This window comes from Sinohyriopsis cumingii, chromosome 14 (genome assembly GCF_028554795.1).
Source record: "Sinohyriopsis cumingii isolate HCF-2022 chromosome 14, ASM2855479v2, whole genome shotgun sequence".
In the NCBI taxonomy this organism is placed as follows: Eukaryota; Metazoa; Mollusca; class Bivalvia; order Unionida; family Unionidae; genus Sinohyriopsis; species Sinohyriopsis cumingii.
This window is the reverse complement of record NC_142974.1, coordinates 26959230-26975254: the sequence shown is the minus strand read 5'-3', so window position 1 is coordinate 26975254 and position 16025 is coordinate 26959230. Positions and strand designations below refer to the sequence as shown.

The following is a 16025-nucleotide window of genomic DNA, read 5'->3' as shown; positions in this document are numbered from 1 at the left end:
GTTTCAATTGAGCAATACGAGACAGAATATCACAGTTCGTTCTCGATCTGTTGGAGATATAAATTATATGCTTTTTTAGCAAATTATATTTACAGCCAACAATTTACACATTTGCGAAACAGAAGGCAATTAAATCAAAGAGTCGACACCAGCCTTTGACTGGGTGGTGGGCATTGTTTCTGCAACCATCTCCATACAAACAAGTACATAATCAATAAAACATGTACACCTTGAGGTGTAGGTTGATTTAACGACACAGGCAAGGTTGGAAACTAAGAAATGTCATTAGCATTCATTGACGTGTCTGCGGGCTTGGCAGGAAACCAAGTTAGCAGTTCTGCGATATCCAGAACAGTTTTGGATGTTTTGGATATGGTTCACTGAGCGTCTGTAATTAGAACATAGATACAGGCTACAAGTGCCATTGCGTACATAACATTAACAAGCCATATTGGAATTCATTATCAGCTTCAGCTTTTGTTTACTTCACATAAAAGTACTGGAATGATTATCCATCGTAGTGATATAAATATCACCAGTGATGAACGGCACAAAATATATGGTTTTAATAAACTAGAATTACTGATAAATATTTGAATATGATCATATTTATTACCATATTCGATTCAAGATGGAAGTCCATGTAATTTGCACTTGAAATTTCTCAGGCAACAGCGTTATACTTTTGGTGTTATGATGCACACACTGATGTTGGAATTTGAGCTGATGGTCACAAGTTAGCCTTTTTCAGGCGTATAGATAGACAGATGACGAAGAAACACTTGAAGTGACCTTTTATTGCTGATAAGATCAGCGTGCGGGCAAACACGCTCTTTCCGTGGCCGCTTGTCCCGATCGCCTTGACAGAGCCTCATTGAAGGTTGTCAAAATAACCGTGTCGTGTGCACTAGTAGATGGCTCACATAAACTAGACAGTTGACATGTTGAGCTGCGCGTCGATCATGATCTATAAGTACATGTTTAACAAGGCTTCGTTCGCATACATTTCCTACACGCCTTCTTGACTCATGGATCACGTGGTATTCCGTTAACCTCGTATCGATGAAAGAGGCAAACCGAGAAGGCAATAACATCGATATCAGGTTTAAGCTATCAATTACATAAATAGTTTTGTTTTCTCTCCAGAGATATTGATATTTTTCTTCCGATAGAATTAACCATGTTAAGAAGAAGAATACAAATATGCTATCATTCTGTACATTTAATACTAACTTGACGTTATGACTGGAAATATAAACGCCTCATGTTATTCATTTATATTGTCATATCCCATATCAAATTAATTTTAGAATAGCACAACTATTACACTGTGATTGGTGCCTTATAGAAACCAATTTGTCCATGTGAAATACTTACACAATCATAATACATATGATAACTACCACTACCTAGCAAAATCAGCCCTTCCAGATACTGATTTTAGCTAAAGGGAGCTAAAAATTGTCTGCCAACCTATTTGGCGGTCGGACAGTGTGTATTTCCCTTACAGGACCCTTATAAGACTTGGCGACACAGTGTAAAGTAATCCCATTTATTTTGGAGCGGAATGCACTCTCTGTATGGATGTAAGTCTGGGAGTTGGGGGTTGGATGGGTGGTTGTGTATTATGGATGTGTAAGTATTTTCAAAGAAACATATTTTACTAGGAAAAAATGGTTTCTTCTTCTAATGCTTCCCCCATTCATTAAACATTAGGAGAATATGTAAGAGATGGAAGGAGGTTACATTCCCTTTCCCATGAGATACTATTTGCGGTACCTTATGGAGCTGAGGCAGCTTCTAGGTAAAAGACTGGAGGAGCGCGGCTTCAAAAGAGGAAAATTACCACACCCAAATCCTGCTAAAGTCGTGAAGCTGCATTTTAAGAAGTTGTCGATAATCTGGAAGGGAAACCTGTCGAGCTGCGGGTATAAGTTCTACCAGATCGAATTAGCCTCTAAGGAATGACAAATTCGGGTATAAATGTTAGAGAATGTGGACTCCGACCTCCATCCCAAAACTGACTGTTGTCGGTTAGTGAACAGTTACGGTCTAATGTTAGGATGGTGGCAACTACACATACCTCTTGAGCCAAAGTGTGTAAATGTTCGTTGCGCTCGGGCCTATTTGCTGAGGGAATAACAACCTTACTCTAGGACGTGATATTCTGTTACGATTTATACTCCTGTCTTTTTATGTGAAGTAGAAAATGATCTCCCTCGACGCAACGGCTCTGTTCATATTAACGCATCACATGGAATCCTGGACTGAGTCTTGTATGTAGGCTTTTGTTGGTGTGTCCAGATGAGTCAGAGGGTTCGTGACAAACGTTAAGCTACCCGTGGAAGTGAGACGGTTCTCGGCAATGAAATAAGGTGCTTTTCATGAAAAATACTGACCCATCTTGCATGTAAATCGGGTCTGCTGATAGACATGTATTTCAAGAATTCTTCCTGCACTTACTAATGCCATGTGGAAGCCGGTCGTTTATGAAAAGGAGTGCCAACGATTCCATTGAAAATGACTCAGAAAGTATCCTTTCCAGCCGGAAAAGGGTCAACATTATGGCTGTGTATACACGGAGTTTGGGACAAGGTCAGAGGAGTCCTGGGATTTTCCGATATCCTCTACGATAATAACTAATGACGGCGATCGTGGAGCGTTAACCTTGGATAGTACTTGGCACTAACTTTCTCTCTTTTCTCTATCTGCGGTATCGATGCCTAGAGAGGTAAGATATGCTTGTTTACGCACCACCATTGGGTGAAACTGTGCCGTTGACTTCATATGCTTTCTGAGTGGAGGGCCATCACTCCTAAGCGATTCTCTCCACGACTAGTTTAGAACATGTTTATTTATGAGGTCCTAGTTGAGACAACTCCGGACAAGAATGAAATAATTGCTGTCGTGGTTATGTGAGTGAATAAAGAAATTTCGATGCAAGATTGTTGGATTAGTTAATTCACATCTGGTGGCGCTCTACAGCTTCGTATTTTTCATAAGGATAGAATTTTAAAGAAAAATACTTTTCCCGGATTTCCTCACTGGTTATACTGGATATTTAAAACATACCTTCTATATCGTAAGTATAGATCAAAGAACCTTTAATTGCCTTTATTTTGGTGTAAGAATCATGATTTTAAAATGGGTTATAGACTATACAGCTTGGCCTTACTTCAGGTGTGCACCGTTCAAAAAAGTGCTAGCTCCACATGGTCATTTTCGCTTCCTGAATTTCAGAGGTAAATTTTATAAAAAAAGCCCATAACGTTCTTACATCTTATATATATATATATATATATATATATATATATATATATATATATATATATATATATATATATATATATTGTAATTAATTCATTGGGATTTAAGAAGCTGGTATTGTCTAGTCTGGCAAAATTCATTTTCCCTATTTTAATAGCTGCTACGGATAGAGTACTTTTGATAACTCAGGCCGATCATTTTGAGCACAAGGGAGCAGCATTTTAGTTAGGAGTGTACTTAGATCATGTATAATTTTCTAAAGTGCAATATCCAAAGAAATGTCAGACACATTACATTAAAGTAGCATAGAGTTATGCCAGCATTCTCTCCACTGTGTATGTTTCAAATGCAAACAACTTACCTTACATACGTCACTGACTCAAAAGTACATAATAACTGGTGAGTGCCCCTTTAAAGAGAACATAGGTATTAGTATTGTATGATTGAAGTTTGATTGTATGACTGAACTATTTAAGTCGAAAGAATCAGAACAGTCCTATTGAATAATTCTACTGTATTTCCCACCATAGAATAGTATTTATTACTATCAGAGTCCCTAACAAGTCCAGACCCCCCTTATGATAAAAAGTGAGCTATTTTATAAATGAACATTACATTTTGTCAAAATAGCAACCAAGACAGGAACATGAAACTACCCAGAATTAATCCTGGAATGTCAACAAAAAAATGTACAGTTTGAAATGGTATAGAACAGATGAGGTTCATAAAGGTCAAGTGTCAAAGCGTAAAATATTTGCCTATTGTTTAAAATTGAAGAAGCGAATTGCTTTGTCATCATTTACTTTTTAATTGCATTGCAAATAAATGAAAATAACATTTTCGCTAGATAATTCGTTTATTTAATGCAACAGTTCCAAATTTAAGTTAACTCTATTCCTATAGTCTAATGCTTCCAAGTTTCCCATAATTAAGGTCACTATTCGCACAACCATGCCTCATCGCAAATTATGTAAGCAAGGGCAAAATGAGCATAATTAGCTTATTTTTATGCTTGACATCAATATCTATGTACCATTTTATTTTGAGCATCATAAATAATGATATGAAAATAAGAATAATAATTGCATACATTTTTATAATTATTTTGGGGTGGCGCTCTACAGTTTCGTAATTTGTATACGGTTAGAATTTTACAGAAAAATGATTTCCTCACTGGTTTTACTTGTTATTTAATAAAGGCCTTGTGTGTCTTAAGTATAGTTCAAAGAACATTTAATTCCCTTTTATTTTGTTTTATGATTGATGGGTGTAATATGGGTTATAGATTAGACAGCTTGGCCTTACTCTAGATGTGCACCTTTCAAGAAAGTGCTAGCTTCACTTGGTCATTTTTACTTCCTGAACTTCAGAGGTAGATTGTATAAAAAAGAGCCGATAACTTTTTACATTTCATATGTTTGGTAATTCATTCATTGGACTTTCAGAAGCTGGTATTTTCTACTCTGGCAAAATTCATTTTCCCTATTTTAATAGCTGCTACAGATAGTGTACTGTAGACAATTCAGGCCAATTTTATTTAGCACAAGGGAGAAGCATTTTAGTTAGCAGTGTGCTTAGATCATGTATAATTTCCGAAAGTACAATATCCAAAGAAATGTCAGACACATTACATTAATGTAGCATAGAGGTATGCAAACATTCTCTGCACCATACATGTTTCAAATGCAAACAACTTCACCTTACATGCGTCACTCTCTCAAAAGTACATAATTGGTGAGCGCCCTTATCCTTTCGACAAAGTGTTGTGACGAGGATGAGGCTACATGCTGATTACATTGTGCAGTGTACCACAATGGATCAGAGGTGTTGGGAGGTTAGTGTTTGAGGTGGGTCCAATCCAAAGATAAGTCGTCCACTGCCCAAGCTGTTGGTTCCGGGATGGGAGTTGCATAGGATAGGAGTATGGCATTCGTAATGGTCGGTCACATCGGGTACAAAACTAAATGGGAACCGAGCGATATAATAGACCATTCCTTTTGATCAAGTCGATTGTTTCTTGATGAAGTTCGGTCAGTGCGTTGAGGAGACCCTTGATATGGTGTACCTATATGGTTAGTTGATCACAACACCACTTCAACAAGTTCCACACCATCACGCAAAGGTGTGGGGATGGGAGTGATCCTTGGTGTTGTAGATAATTCACCAATGTAAGATTGCTTTCCACTTTCTTGTTAGAGATAAGTCCCACACCATGACGCAATGGTCTGGGGATTGAGGTCATCCTTGCTGTTGAAGATAAATCACCATTGTAGGATTGAGTTCCTCGGTGTTGTTTGAGATAAGTCGCACACCATAACGCAACGGTCTGGGGTCTGTGGTCCTCATTGTTGTTGAAGATAAATCACCATTGTAGGATTTGAGTTCATCTTTGTTGTTTGAGATAAATTGCACACCATGACGTATTGGTCTGGGGAATGTGGCCATCCTTGTTGATGCACATAAAGCATTATCTCATTGAAAGGTTGAGACATTCCTTGTTGCTGAGATAATGTCAGTACTGCAGAGTTGTTAGAATGAGAACTCTTGTTTGCACAATGGCCGTCAGCTCCAGAATTAATGATATGAAGATAATTGTTCTTGGGGAGAGTAGGTACCGCTGGAGACCCGAAATGATGGTAGTGGACCGTCTACCCAGACGTTTGTACATGCATTTGTACAGACTGTAATCTCAAGCGGGTAGACCATATATGCATACCCGCCATGAGCCAAGTTAGGATGATCCTCTTTTCCGCCGATGGTGCCTAAATGTGGTGCAGATTGTGTGTGGATGGTGAAATGGCAAACATAAGGACTCCATTCGTGCAGGAAGAGAAGTAGTAATGCAGTAGAACGCGACCTATGACTATGATGTCCGTTAACGTGTCGAGCATGCCCGTGTGGATTTAATTCCTCGAAAGTAAGGTGCTATCATGGGTCGTTTCAATGTTCTATTCTGAAGGAGACAAATAAGGTCCCTGTGTATTGAAGTCCATACCTAGATCCCCAAAGACATTCTTTATTCGGGACTCGCCTCTGGCAAAAGGTCGATCGGACGGCCACATCTCCGCTTCAAGGATGTCTACAAGCACGACATGAAAGCCCTTGACATCGATGTCAACACCTGGGAAGAGCTCGCTCTAGACAGATCAAGATGGCGAGATGCTCTGGTCACTGGTCTGAAAGCCGGAGAGGACAAGCTATGCATGCTAGCTGATGAAAGACGATCGCAGAGGAAGAAGAAGCATCTCCAACCAGCACAAGACGCATCCTTCAAGTGCAGCAAGTGCAGCAAGGACTGCCACTCCCGCGTTGGACTACATAGCCACAGCAGACGCTGCACAACCACCAATCGGGACATCTCTCATGGGCGCAGTTTCATCGTCTCTCGAGACTAACGGATGCCAACAACAACCTTGATGAACGAATCGTTGAGATTCCACTAGGTCGGATATTTCCTTGTTGATTAGAAGTCCAGATTGCTAACAAGGGCCATGACTGGTTAGCGGTAACTCGCTGTAGATATTGTACGATGCTGTAAAGGTAACTTGATGTTGCCTTCAAATAAATGGTCCGTACATGCGCCATTACTATATTTGTCGGATCCGTGAGATGGGTGAAGTCACCAGATCGACGTTGGGTCTCAAATGGGGTGACCTAAATTAATATACGATGTTGTAGGTGAATCGCAGGAACGTCCTGGGGGCCTTATGAATATAAACATGAAGGTATGCGCCTTCTAAACACACACTGATTGCAAAGGCTCCCTCATGGAGCTGTAGTAGTTCGAATGGGAACTAAGGGGCGAGGATAAATGAATTGAAGTATCTTAAGACATTTGTCGTTGGGAGCAATAAAAGAGATTTGTAATGAATGACCGAGCGCTCCTGGAAAACGTGACTTCAAGACAGTTGCTGAGTAAAGAGGCTCTTCTCGTAGCAGAGTGTAGATAAAATGAGGAGCGACATACGTTGAGTGTGAGGATCTGCTCGTGGTATCATGTCGAATGAATATCACGAGATGGTATGAGTTAGACTGTTCCCTGCACAAATCTGCAAAGTCGGGTCCGGCGTACAGGAATCCGGGCTGTTATTGTTCCATAGTATATGGCCTAGGCCTGTCTCAACGGAAACAGGCCATTGTTGTGAGGAGGTTATCGCTAGGATTATCAGTTGGGGCGGGTTATGGTAGATTGATCCATGTAACATGTCCGTATGTCTGCTGAATGAGATGCAACTTGGATGTTTGTTAGCACTGTCCCATTCTGTAGAAGGAATCAAGCGAACCCCGAGGAGGCAAATGATATGCACTGTGTTGGTTACTTGAGTTCCGGGACTGTTTCCGAGCGTGTCAATATCTGGAGCTTCGTTACTAAAGGGTTAGGTGAATTATCTCCCTTGTTCACAATTTGTTTCACACCGTGGGAAATATAAGCGTGCAGTCTAGTTACGTCTTCGGTCTGAACTCTATGTTGTTTGCGATTTCCCCATAGTTATAATCTGTAAGACAACATGGAGAAAATCAGATAAATCTGTAGCCCTTCACATTTCTTATAACCCAATGTCCGTGCAGAGCTAAATCATTAAAAGGGTGACCCAGAAATTGATAATTCTAAGAAAGAAAGGAAGCATACGGGTAAAATCTAATGATAATACCACCTATTTTAATAGCCTGTGTGCCTGCACATGTGATGTTTGAGTATCGTATGGGCGCAAAGCTACTCCAAATGATGGTTACCTGGAACAGGTGGTTGCAGACGATTTCAGTTACAATGCTTACCTGTTGGTAAGGTCAAAGACGGCTGTAAAGATAGAATCATTGAAGCATGGTGTTCCAAGGCTAAAAATACTGTTTCAAAAGAACTCACCTTTATATACAAAAAATGAAGGAATTATAAGGAGTTCTTCAGAGCAGAAAGAAATGCGCATATGTAAATAATATAGCCCGAACCTAAATTACGAAGTAGCATAGGCTACACGTGCGAGAGAGTAAATGCTCGATAAAAATGATTTAAGGTTTATGCATATAAACATGACGCAAGGGTCTCCTATAACAACACGAATGTCCAGGAGGTAACTTAATAGGCAAGTTATAGAGCGCTGACCTACCATAACGGAATAAATAGAGAAATGTACACGGGTGTCTGCATCTTACACAAAAAACTTACTTGTAAAGGGGAACTGAGGCACCGTTATAGAAACGTACACAGTAGTTGCGACAAAGTCCATTATGAGGCATTACTTGTAGAGAAAATATCCCAGAGACTGACCGTACAAGTAAGCACTTTAAAGTAGGCGCCCGGACGCTACGTAAGCCTTGGATATAAACTCGCCAATATGTACCCATTTGTAAAGAGATTACACATATATGAGATATATGAGCACTATAGACTTGCACGTATAAAATAAATAAGTTGCTTAGTCTCTACGTACAAGTATCAAATTGTGTGACGACGACACATTGTGGCAACGTTTAAAAGCAGAATTTTGTCGGTATAGAAAGAGAGAACAAGCTGACAATATAGACGGAGTATAATTTCTTTAGAAGTTAAAAACTAATACAACTTGTAGTTGTACATCTTCCACGTAGCTTCTGGCTTTTGCGAGTTCTCTCATAACCAGCTCGTCCTTCTTGTCACGAGCATAAATAATGACTGGGATATTCTTGCACTGTGCCGCCAAGTCTTATATTTAAAGGGAGGTAACTCTGCCCGACCGCCAAATAGGTCGGAAGACAACGTTTAGCTCCCTTTAGTTAAACGTAGTATCTAGGAGGGCTGGATTTGCTAGGTAGTGGAAGTTCTTCTAAGGTATTTTGATTGGTTAACGTATTCGAAAAAGACATAAAGGCAGGTCAGCAACAAATGTTCATTATGTGTATTCGTCTAATATAAAACGTGGCCATTTGACCAATCCTTCAAATTAAACTTTATAATAATTGTATATACTGTTCGAGAAAAACCTTCTACATACTTACATATCATTAGCAAATTGCCAAGAATATACAACTTACATCAACGTTCGGTATCCGGGTAAGAGCGTCCCAGAGACTGTAGAATCAGGAGATAGTGCCAGTCCATTTACAGCTTTTTGTGCTGAGTTATACAGTGATGCAATTCTACAAATGAAATATAATTGTATAACATTAACGTTTCTGACACTGTAAATGTTTGTTTTGACCTAAGTGTTAAAAATAATAACAGTTTTAAAACAATGTTGCAATAACTAAGGTTGTTTGGCATAACCAGTATGTATTAATCCATATGCTTTCTTTATTTCACTTTTGACATGCCAGAGGAGTTTACATTTGTCTTTATTTTAATAGACTGTTTGAGAATCTGTGCTTAAGTATTCTATATTAGCTTGCTTTTGAAAAAGGTGTAGTAGATCCAAAAATCGCTATATGCTGGTATGTTAAATCTCTAAATGCTTCTTATTAGTCAACATTAGAAAATTAATCTATATTTCACAAGTCTATCTATCTATCTATCTAGCTATATATATATATATATATATATATATATATATATATATATATATATATATATATATATATATATATATATATCTCTGTGTGAACTGTGTGCGTGTATCCATATGTCTGTCTGTTGGTAAGTAAGCCTAATATGTATACATGTTTGTATGTGTATAAGCGTGTACCTACCCTCTGCCTGATATTTTGCAAAGTATGCTGGCCAGTACAGAAGTCATATTTGAGGAACAAACTGGGAGATAATTAGACCCCGCGTGAAATATAGAGATGGAACCATTTCTGTCATCTATGATTACTGAGAAATAAAATCATTGGATACACTAAGTAAACAACTCTTTCTTGAATAAAATAAGCAATTTACTCAATTTTTATTATCAAACATGACACAATTTCGTCAAAGGCTTTGCTATTTCGTACATTTAGTAAGAGTTTAAAATGTTTCGACCCATATATGGTCATATAGTAATAGTACTGGCATAAAAAAATAATCATTTAACTATTAATGATTAATTCAAAATAAAAATGGCAGTACGACCATAATAAATGCTTCATATATGATAATGTAATACAAAATCATGGGGCCACCTACCACAGCGATATTCGTCTGAAGCATCTTTACACTGCGCAATCCCGTCACATCTCTGCGAGATTAGGATACACTGATGGTTTGCACATTCAAATTCTGAACTGTTGCACCTGGCTACAAATGTATTGAAAGGTTAGCAAAACAAATGTAATGACTACATTGTAAATAAGATGCCTATACGCTTTTGCACACTGTCAATGTATCCTAATATAAACTTTATGCATACGTAGCACTGATAACAGATTATTTGCTTATGCATGAATAAAGAATCCTTTGTTAAATATTTTACTCTAGTTTAAACCGATATACATATTGTAAAGTTGTTTTAAATTTAGGCCTAGAAAGTATTTGCAAAAACAGTACAACATATGCGAAGAAATATACTGCCCGGTATATTTTAGTATAGTACACACATCTTGTAATTGGTATTTGTAATTTTTGTGGCACATCATCCTATTTTCATGATTCATTTTGAGTTAAATACGTTTGCATTATAAATTGTATTCTTTTTTAATTTGTTTTTATTTATTTGACAATTGTAGTATATCTGTCGTTTTATAGAAGAAAGTTTGAAAGGATCCGATGTTTCGATGTTATATATATATATATATATATATATATATATATATATATATATATATATATATATATATATATATATATATATTCAGGCTTTCGATCTATAATGATATTCCTGAATGCATGGTGTATGTCTTTACATTTTTCATTTTAATTGTTCAGCCCAGTGTTGTTTCGAAAATTCATAAATTGTTGTAATTACATATTTATATCGGTCATATTTGTTTTATTCTGTTTGCCTGCGATATACGGAGTCACATAGTAGGTTTGTATCTAATTGTGTTCTCCGTAATGTCTCGATCGGTCGTCAGTAAACGCTGCAGAATGAATTAATATTAGGAAGAATTTAGGCAAAACAAATGTGTGTATTTACCCTCAGCAAGTACACACAAAGTTTATTCGATTTTCATAACTTGATGTTTAACCATCACGTTGCGGTATGTGGCGTGCTAATTTCGAAGTAATCCTCACTGTACATTGTGAATAGCTACCTGGGTGTTTGACACTTAAAATTGTTAACTCAGCATGGTTCTTCTCTTTGATGCTGCATCGTAGCTTAGCTAATTTTAAAGGTTTATATCGTATCCAAATAAGTATTTTCTCTTTATACAGTTATTGTTGTTTTCATGTTAAAATCTCGACCCATCGGCGTCATCTCTCTGGAAGTGTTCTCATGATTGCATTGCGGTTTTATCACACCATTTAATTTGTATAATCAAATTTAAAAACAACTGTGATTACTAAATCACATAACGTCATTATATGTGCATATTAATAAGCTTGCAAAATTAATGGGACTTGGGATTATGTGTGTTTGATAAACAGCTATTGCATACTGTTATATATCAATGTGAAAGACAGCAGTAATTAACAATATGGGTCAAATTAATAAGACTAGTCCGAAAATATTATCATAAGTATGCAAGATTTTAAATGGCAAAAGAAGACTCTCTGGTTCAATCGAGTTTAATCTGTTTCTACCTATTAATGTTGTAAACTAACATTACTGTATGCTACAGTAAATGGGTTATTTATTTACGTCTTTTTTCAAAAAATATTTTAGGATCATAGGAACATTATTAAATATGGAAACAAGATTGAACGTGCAACATATTAATGGTTTATCACTCATGGTTTGTACGGATTACCTGTTTCTTGCATCTTTGTCAGAAATATAGAAAAGTAGAAAAGTAGACACAAAATCTGCACGTGTAGAATAATGTATGGACTCATCCGATCGAATGGTGTGCACTTAAAATACATTTCAGTTTTATATTTTCGATATTGTAGTGAGCTTTGAATAATACAGTCATGAACTTTTTGCAACATAAATTTATCACGGCAATACATTACCGCAATTTTTCTCATCCTCAGCAGACGGGCAGTCTGGAATACCATCGCAGAAGTATTGAACAGGAACACATTTGGTGGACATTGGACAAATACGTTCTCCGGAGAAACATTCTAAAAAAGCACCAAAAAAAAAAAAAAAAAAAAAAAACAAGCGATAACCAAGATGATTTATGTGAATATATGCAGTAGGGTTCAATATGAATTAGACTTCTATATACAAACAATATTCTAATCAATAACCAATATTTATATTTATATGATAAACTATCAACTTGAGATTAATAAATGAATACTACATCGTGACAATTGAATTAGTTTTTCACATTGATTAACTATTTTCACAAAGCCAGTTCCTCACTTAAGAGTATGTTGTATTGATATTGCGACTTTGTATTGAGTAAGAACAATGACCACAGTTTATGAAACAAAATCAAAGAAAAAGCTCGTTGATATAAAATAAAACCCCTCTAGTTTAAGAAAATAATTAATTGTGTGACAACACTTTTGGTTAGAACGTGTTGTTTGTTTTCTAAATATGACAGGACAAACTTCACATAACTCCATTTGAAACTAGCTGACTATCTGCACACGCAGATGTGTTGGTGAATGCAAATACGCCTTTCCGTTTGCTTCATATAAATGCCATTTCAACGGAACAATAACCTAGACTACGACACGCAAGGTAGTAAGAAAACAGTGAGAACAAGACAAATATATTTAGTTATGTAATAGTATCAATGGAATTCTTAATAATTAGATACAATTGCAGTATGCAATACTGACGTTTAAAACACGTGTATATAATATACCGAAACATCTTATAATGACTGAAGTGATTATGTATTGATACTTTTGCGAAGTAACCACTTTAGCACTCTATAACACCTTGCACGAAGGGCGTGTTTCATACTGAATCGGACGAGGCGGTCAAAACCAGTATTGACGGACCGATCGAGTAACAAAGGATAAAGCAGGAGCTTAAAGGTCAACTAAGACTTAAACCTTCAACATTAAATTGTTCAAGCTTTTTTAAGAACCATTAGTGTAAATGAAATATGCGTTTGTCTCCAATCAATTTACCAACTTTATTACCTCATTTATATTTTAATCATTTCAGTGCTACGTGTGACATGATTACATTACAAACTGACAGTTAATTGGTGTAAAGGTGCGTTTAATGACTGTCATTTCAAGGGAAGAAAAGAATTGTGCAGCATACGGACCAACTAGTGATCAAATACACAAGCAAAGGGAAATCGTTTTCTTTCTTTAATTTCTAAGTTAAGAAAAAATAAAATATGTATATAACAATTATAGTGTTTCCAACCATGAAGGGTTATGTGTGTACTGCTCTTTGTAGATTAAGGGAAAACCTGTTTTAGCAAATTCTACGCTGTATAGAGATTTAGAAAGGTCATTTTAAACATGTAATTTAATGTAGACATACGGTTTACGAAACGTGTGCTTGTGTGTGTGAGAGAGAGAGAGAGAGAGAGAGAGAAAGAGAGAGAGAGAGATGGCGAAATAAAAGAAGTATTATTAATAAATTTGTCGCTTGCCTTCATTTGGTACATCATTATAAATTTAAACATATCATCATTTTATTGATATTTTAATTGATTACCACTGTCCATTTTGGTATTCAATTGCAAATTTACTCTCTTATAATACACATTGAACCGAATGCTTTCTTCCAGTAATAGAGTCACTGTCTCGTACATTGAAGAGGCGTTTAATACATGCATCAACTTGACATCTAATTCCAATATTTCATAACTAATACAATAATATAATATAATTCTAATTGGTTTTTCTTCTTACTAAGTTTTAAAAATGACATCAAATAGGATCCTGTAAATTTGACCTAAAATTGTGCATAATGTAGAATGGATATATAGATAGATTTGTAGCATCTGTCATCATTACATACCTGTATTGCTACATAATACAGCTTGATAAGAACTGCAGGTGGAGTATGTACCATACATGGAGCACTGGGAAAGATTCGTTTGAGCGTACTGGCACGTAACAAACATCGTCTGCGTCACAGGTTTGTGCCAGGAATAGGCGATACCAGATCGGTAGCGTCCACTGTAGGAGGAAGCGATAAATTATAAATATATAAAAGGCCCATTTTCCCTTACAGCCAATACATCAGTCCGAGGAAAGTATTAGCTGCGACCATACCATATTCAGAAGTTGCAAACGACACTTCCAAACACATCAGCCATACTAACAGATGCTCTAAGTTGACAAAAGAAGAAAAAGATACCATACAATCACTGAAAAAGCAGAACAGAGATCATAATTAAGCCTACAGGTAAGGGTTCCGCTGTGATCGTTAGGAATAGGGAAGACTACATTAGTGAAGGAAATAGGTAACTAAGTGACACTAGGTTCTACCAAAGACTAGACCATGATCCAACACTGGAATATGCAAAAACCATCACAAATATTATTGACGAGGTGAACCAAATCGGGCTCATAGACCAGCAAACTAAAAACTACTTAAGCCCAGAAAAACCCAAGGACAGGTAAATTTGATCTTCTACCTAAAATCCACAAACAAGGAAACCCAGTCAGACCTACGATCTCCGGTAACTGGCATCCCAAAGAAAGGATATCAGAATATTTAGATCATTTCATGAGACCACATGTTCACAGATTACCTTTATATCTTCGGGACACCGTATTTTACCTCCTAAAAAGCAAAGCGTGCGAACCATTACTGCCAGATGCATTGCTTGTTTGTTTAGACGTCAATATCTTTGAATCTAAGGAAAGAAACTACGTCCAAATCAATGGAACAGAAATTGGTACAAAAATGGTCACTTCTTATGTAAATATTTATATTGGGAAACTGGAGGGTCAACTGTTAGCATCAGTAGACCATGTACCATACCAGTTGGTGCACTTCATCGATGATATAGAAATGAAGTGGAAACATGGAAGAGAAAATCTGGATGACTTCATATTAAAGATAAATAACTTCCATTCTTCGATAAAATTCGTGGCAGAAGTCTTCAAATCAAACCACGTTTTCCTGTACACAACAACATGACTGGTCGAAAAGAAACTCCATATAAACATCTGATCAAAGCCAACCGTCACACACCAGTATATCCTCCCAACCGAAACACCGCATTAGGAACATCCCATATAGCCAGGCACTGAGGATATGCAGAATTGGCTCCGACTATGAAACATTCCAAAAATGGTCTGACGAAATATCTAAACATTTAATTTACCGAGGTACGACAATGACCTTTTTGCGGAGGCAGCTCAAGATGCGAAACAAGCAAACAGCAATGACCTACTAAAATGTGGAGAGAAAAGGCCGATAGGATATAATTTATCCTGACCTACCATCCAGACAACCCCAAAGTAGGTAAAATCACCGGGAAACAACACTTGCCCATCGTGCAATCATCGGACGCACTAAAGTTAATCCTCCCAAACAAGCCTGTATTAGCCTATTGGAGACCAAAATATCTCATAGAGTTCCTGCTCAGGGCGAAGCTAACACCAATCACTAACCAATACCACACTAGTCAATATTGCCTCTGCGGCGATAAAATGTTCAAAACCTGTCAACATATGATAGAGACCATGACTAGCACAGTGACAAGAGAAAAACTGAACATACATGGTCCAAACAAAAGGTGCAAAACAGAGAATGTAATTTATCTCATCACATGTAATATCTGAATCATTCAGTATGTCAGAGAAGCTGAAAAGCTACACAAATGAC

General features: G+C 37.0%; 1 protein-coding gene across 1 annotated transcript in view; it reads right to left on the bottom strand.

Moving 5' to 3' along the window:
- LOC149783473 (MAM and LDL-receptor class A domain-containing protein 2-like) overlaps positions 1–16025 on the bottom strand; it is a 173174-nt gene that overhangs the window by 26252 nt on the left and 130897 nt on the right. Inside the window, exons 68-72 of the mRNA XM_089931714.1 lie at positions 14205–14365; positions 12275–12385; positions 10346–10456; positions 9928–10051; positions 9277–9381 (exon numbers count right to left, since the gene is read on the bottom strand). Coding sequence (XP_089787840.1) covers positions 9277–9381; positions 9928–10051; positions 10346–10456; positions 12275–12385; positions 14205–14365 — 612 coding nt within the window. The remainder of the gene's footprint in view (positions 1–9276; positions 9382–9927; positions 10052–10345; positions 10457–12274; positions 12386–14204; positions 14366–16025) is intronic.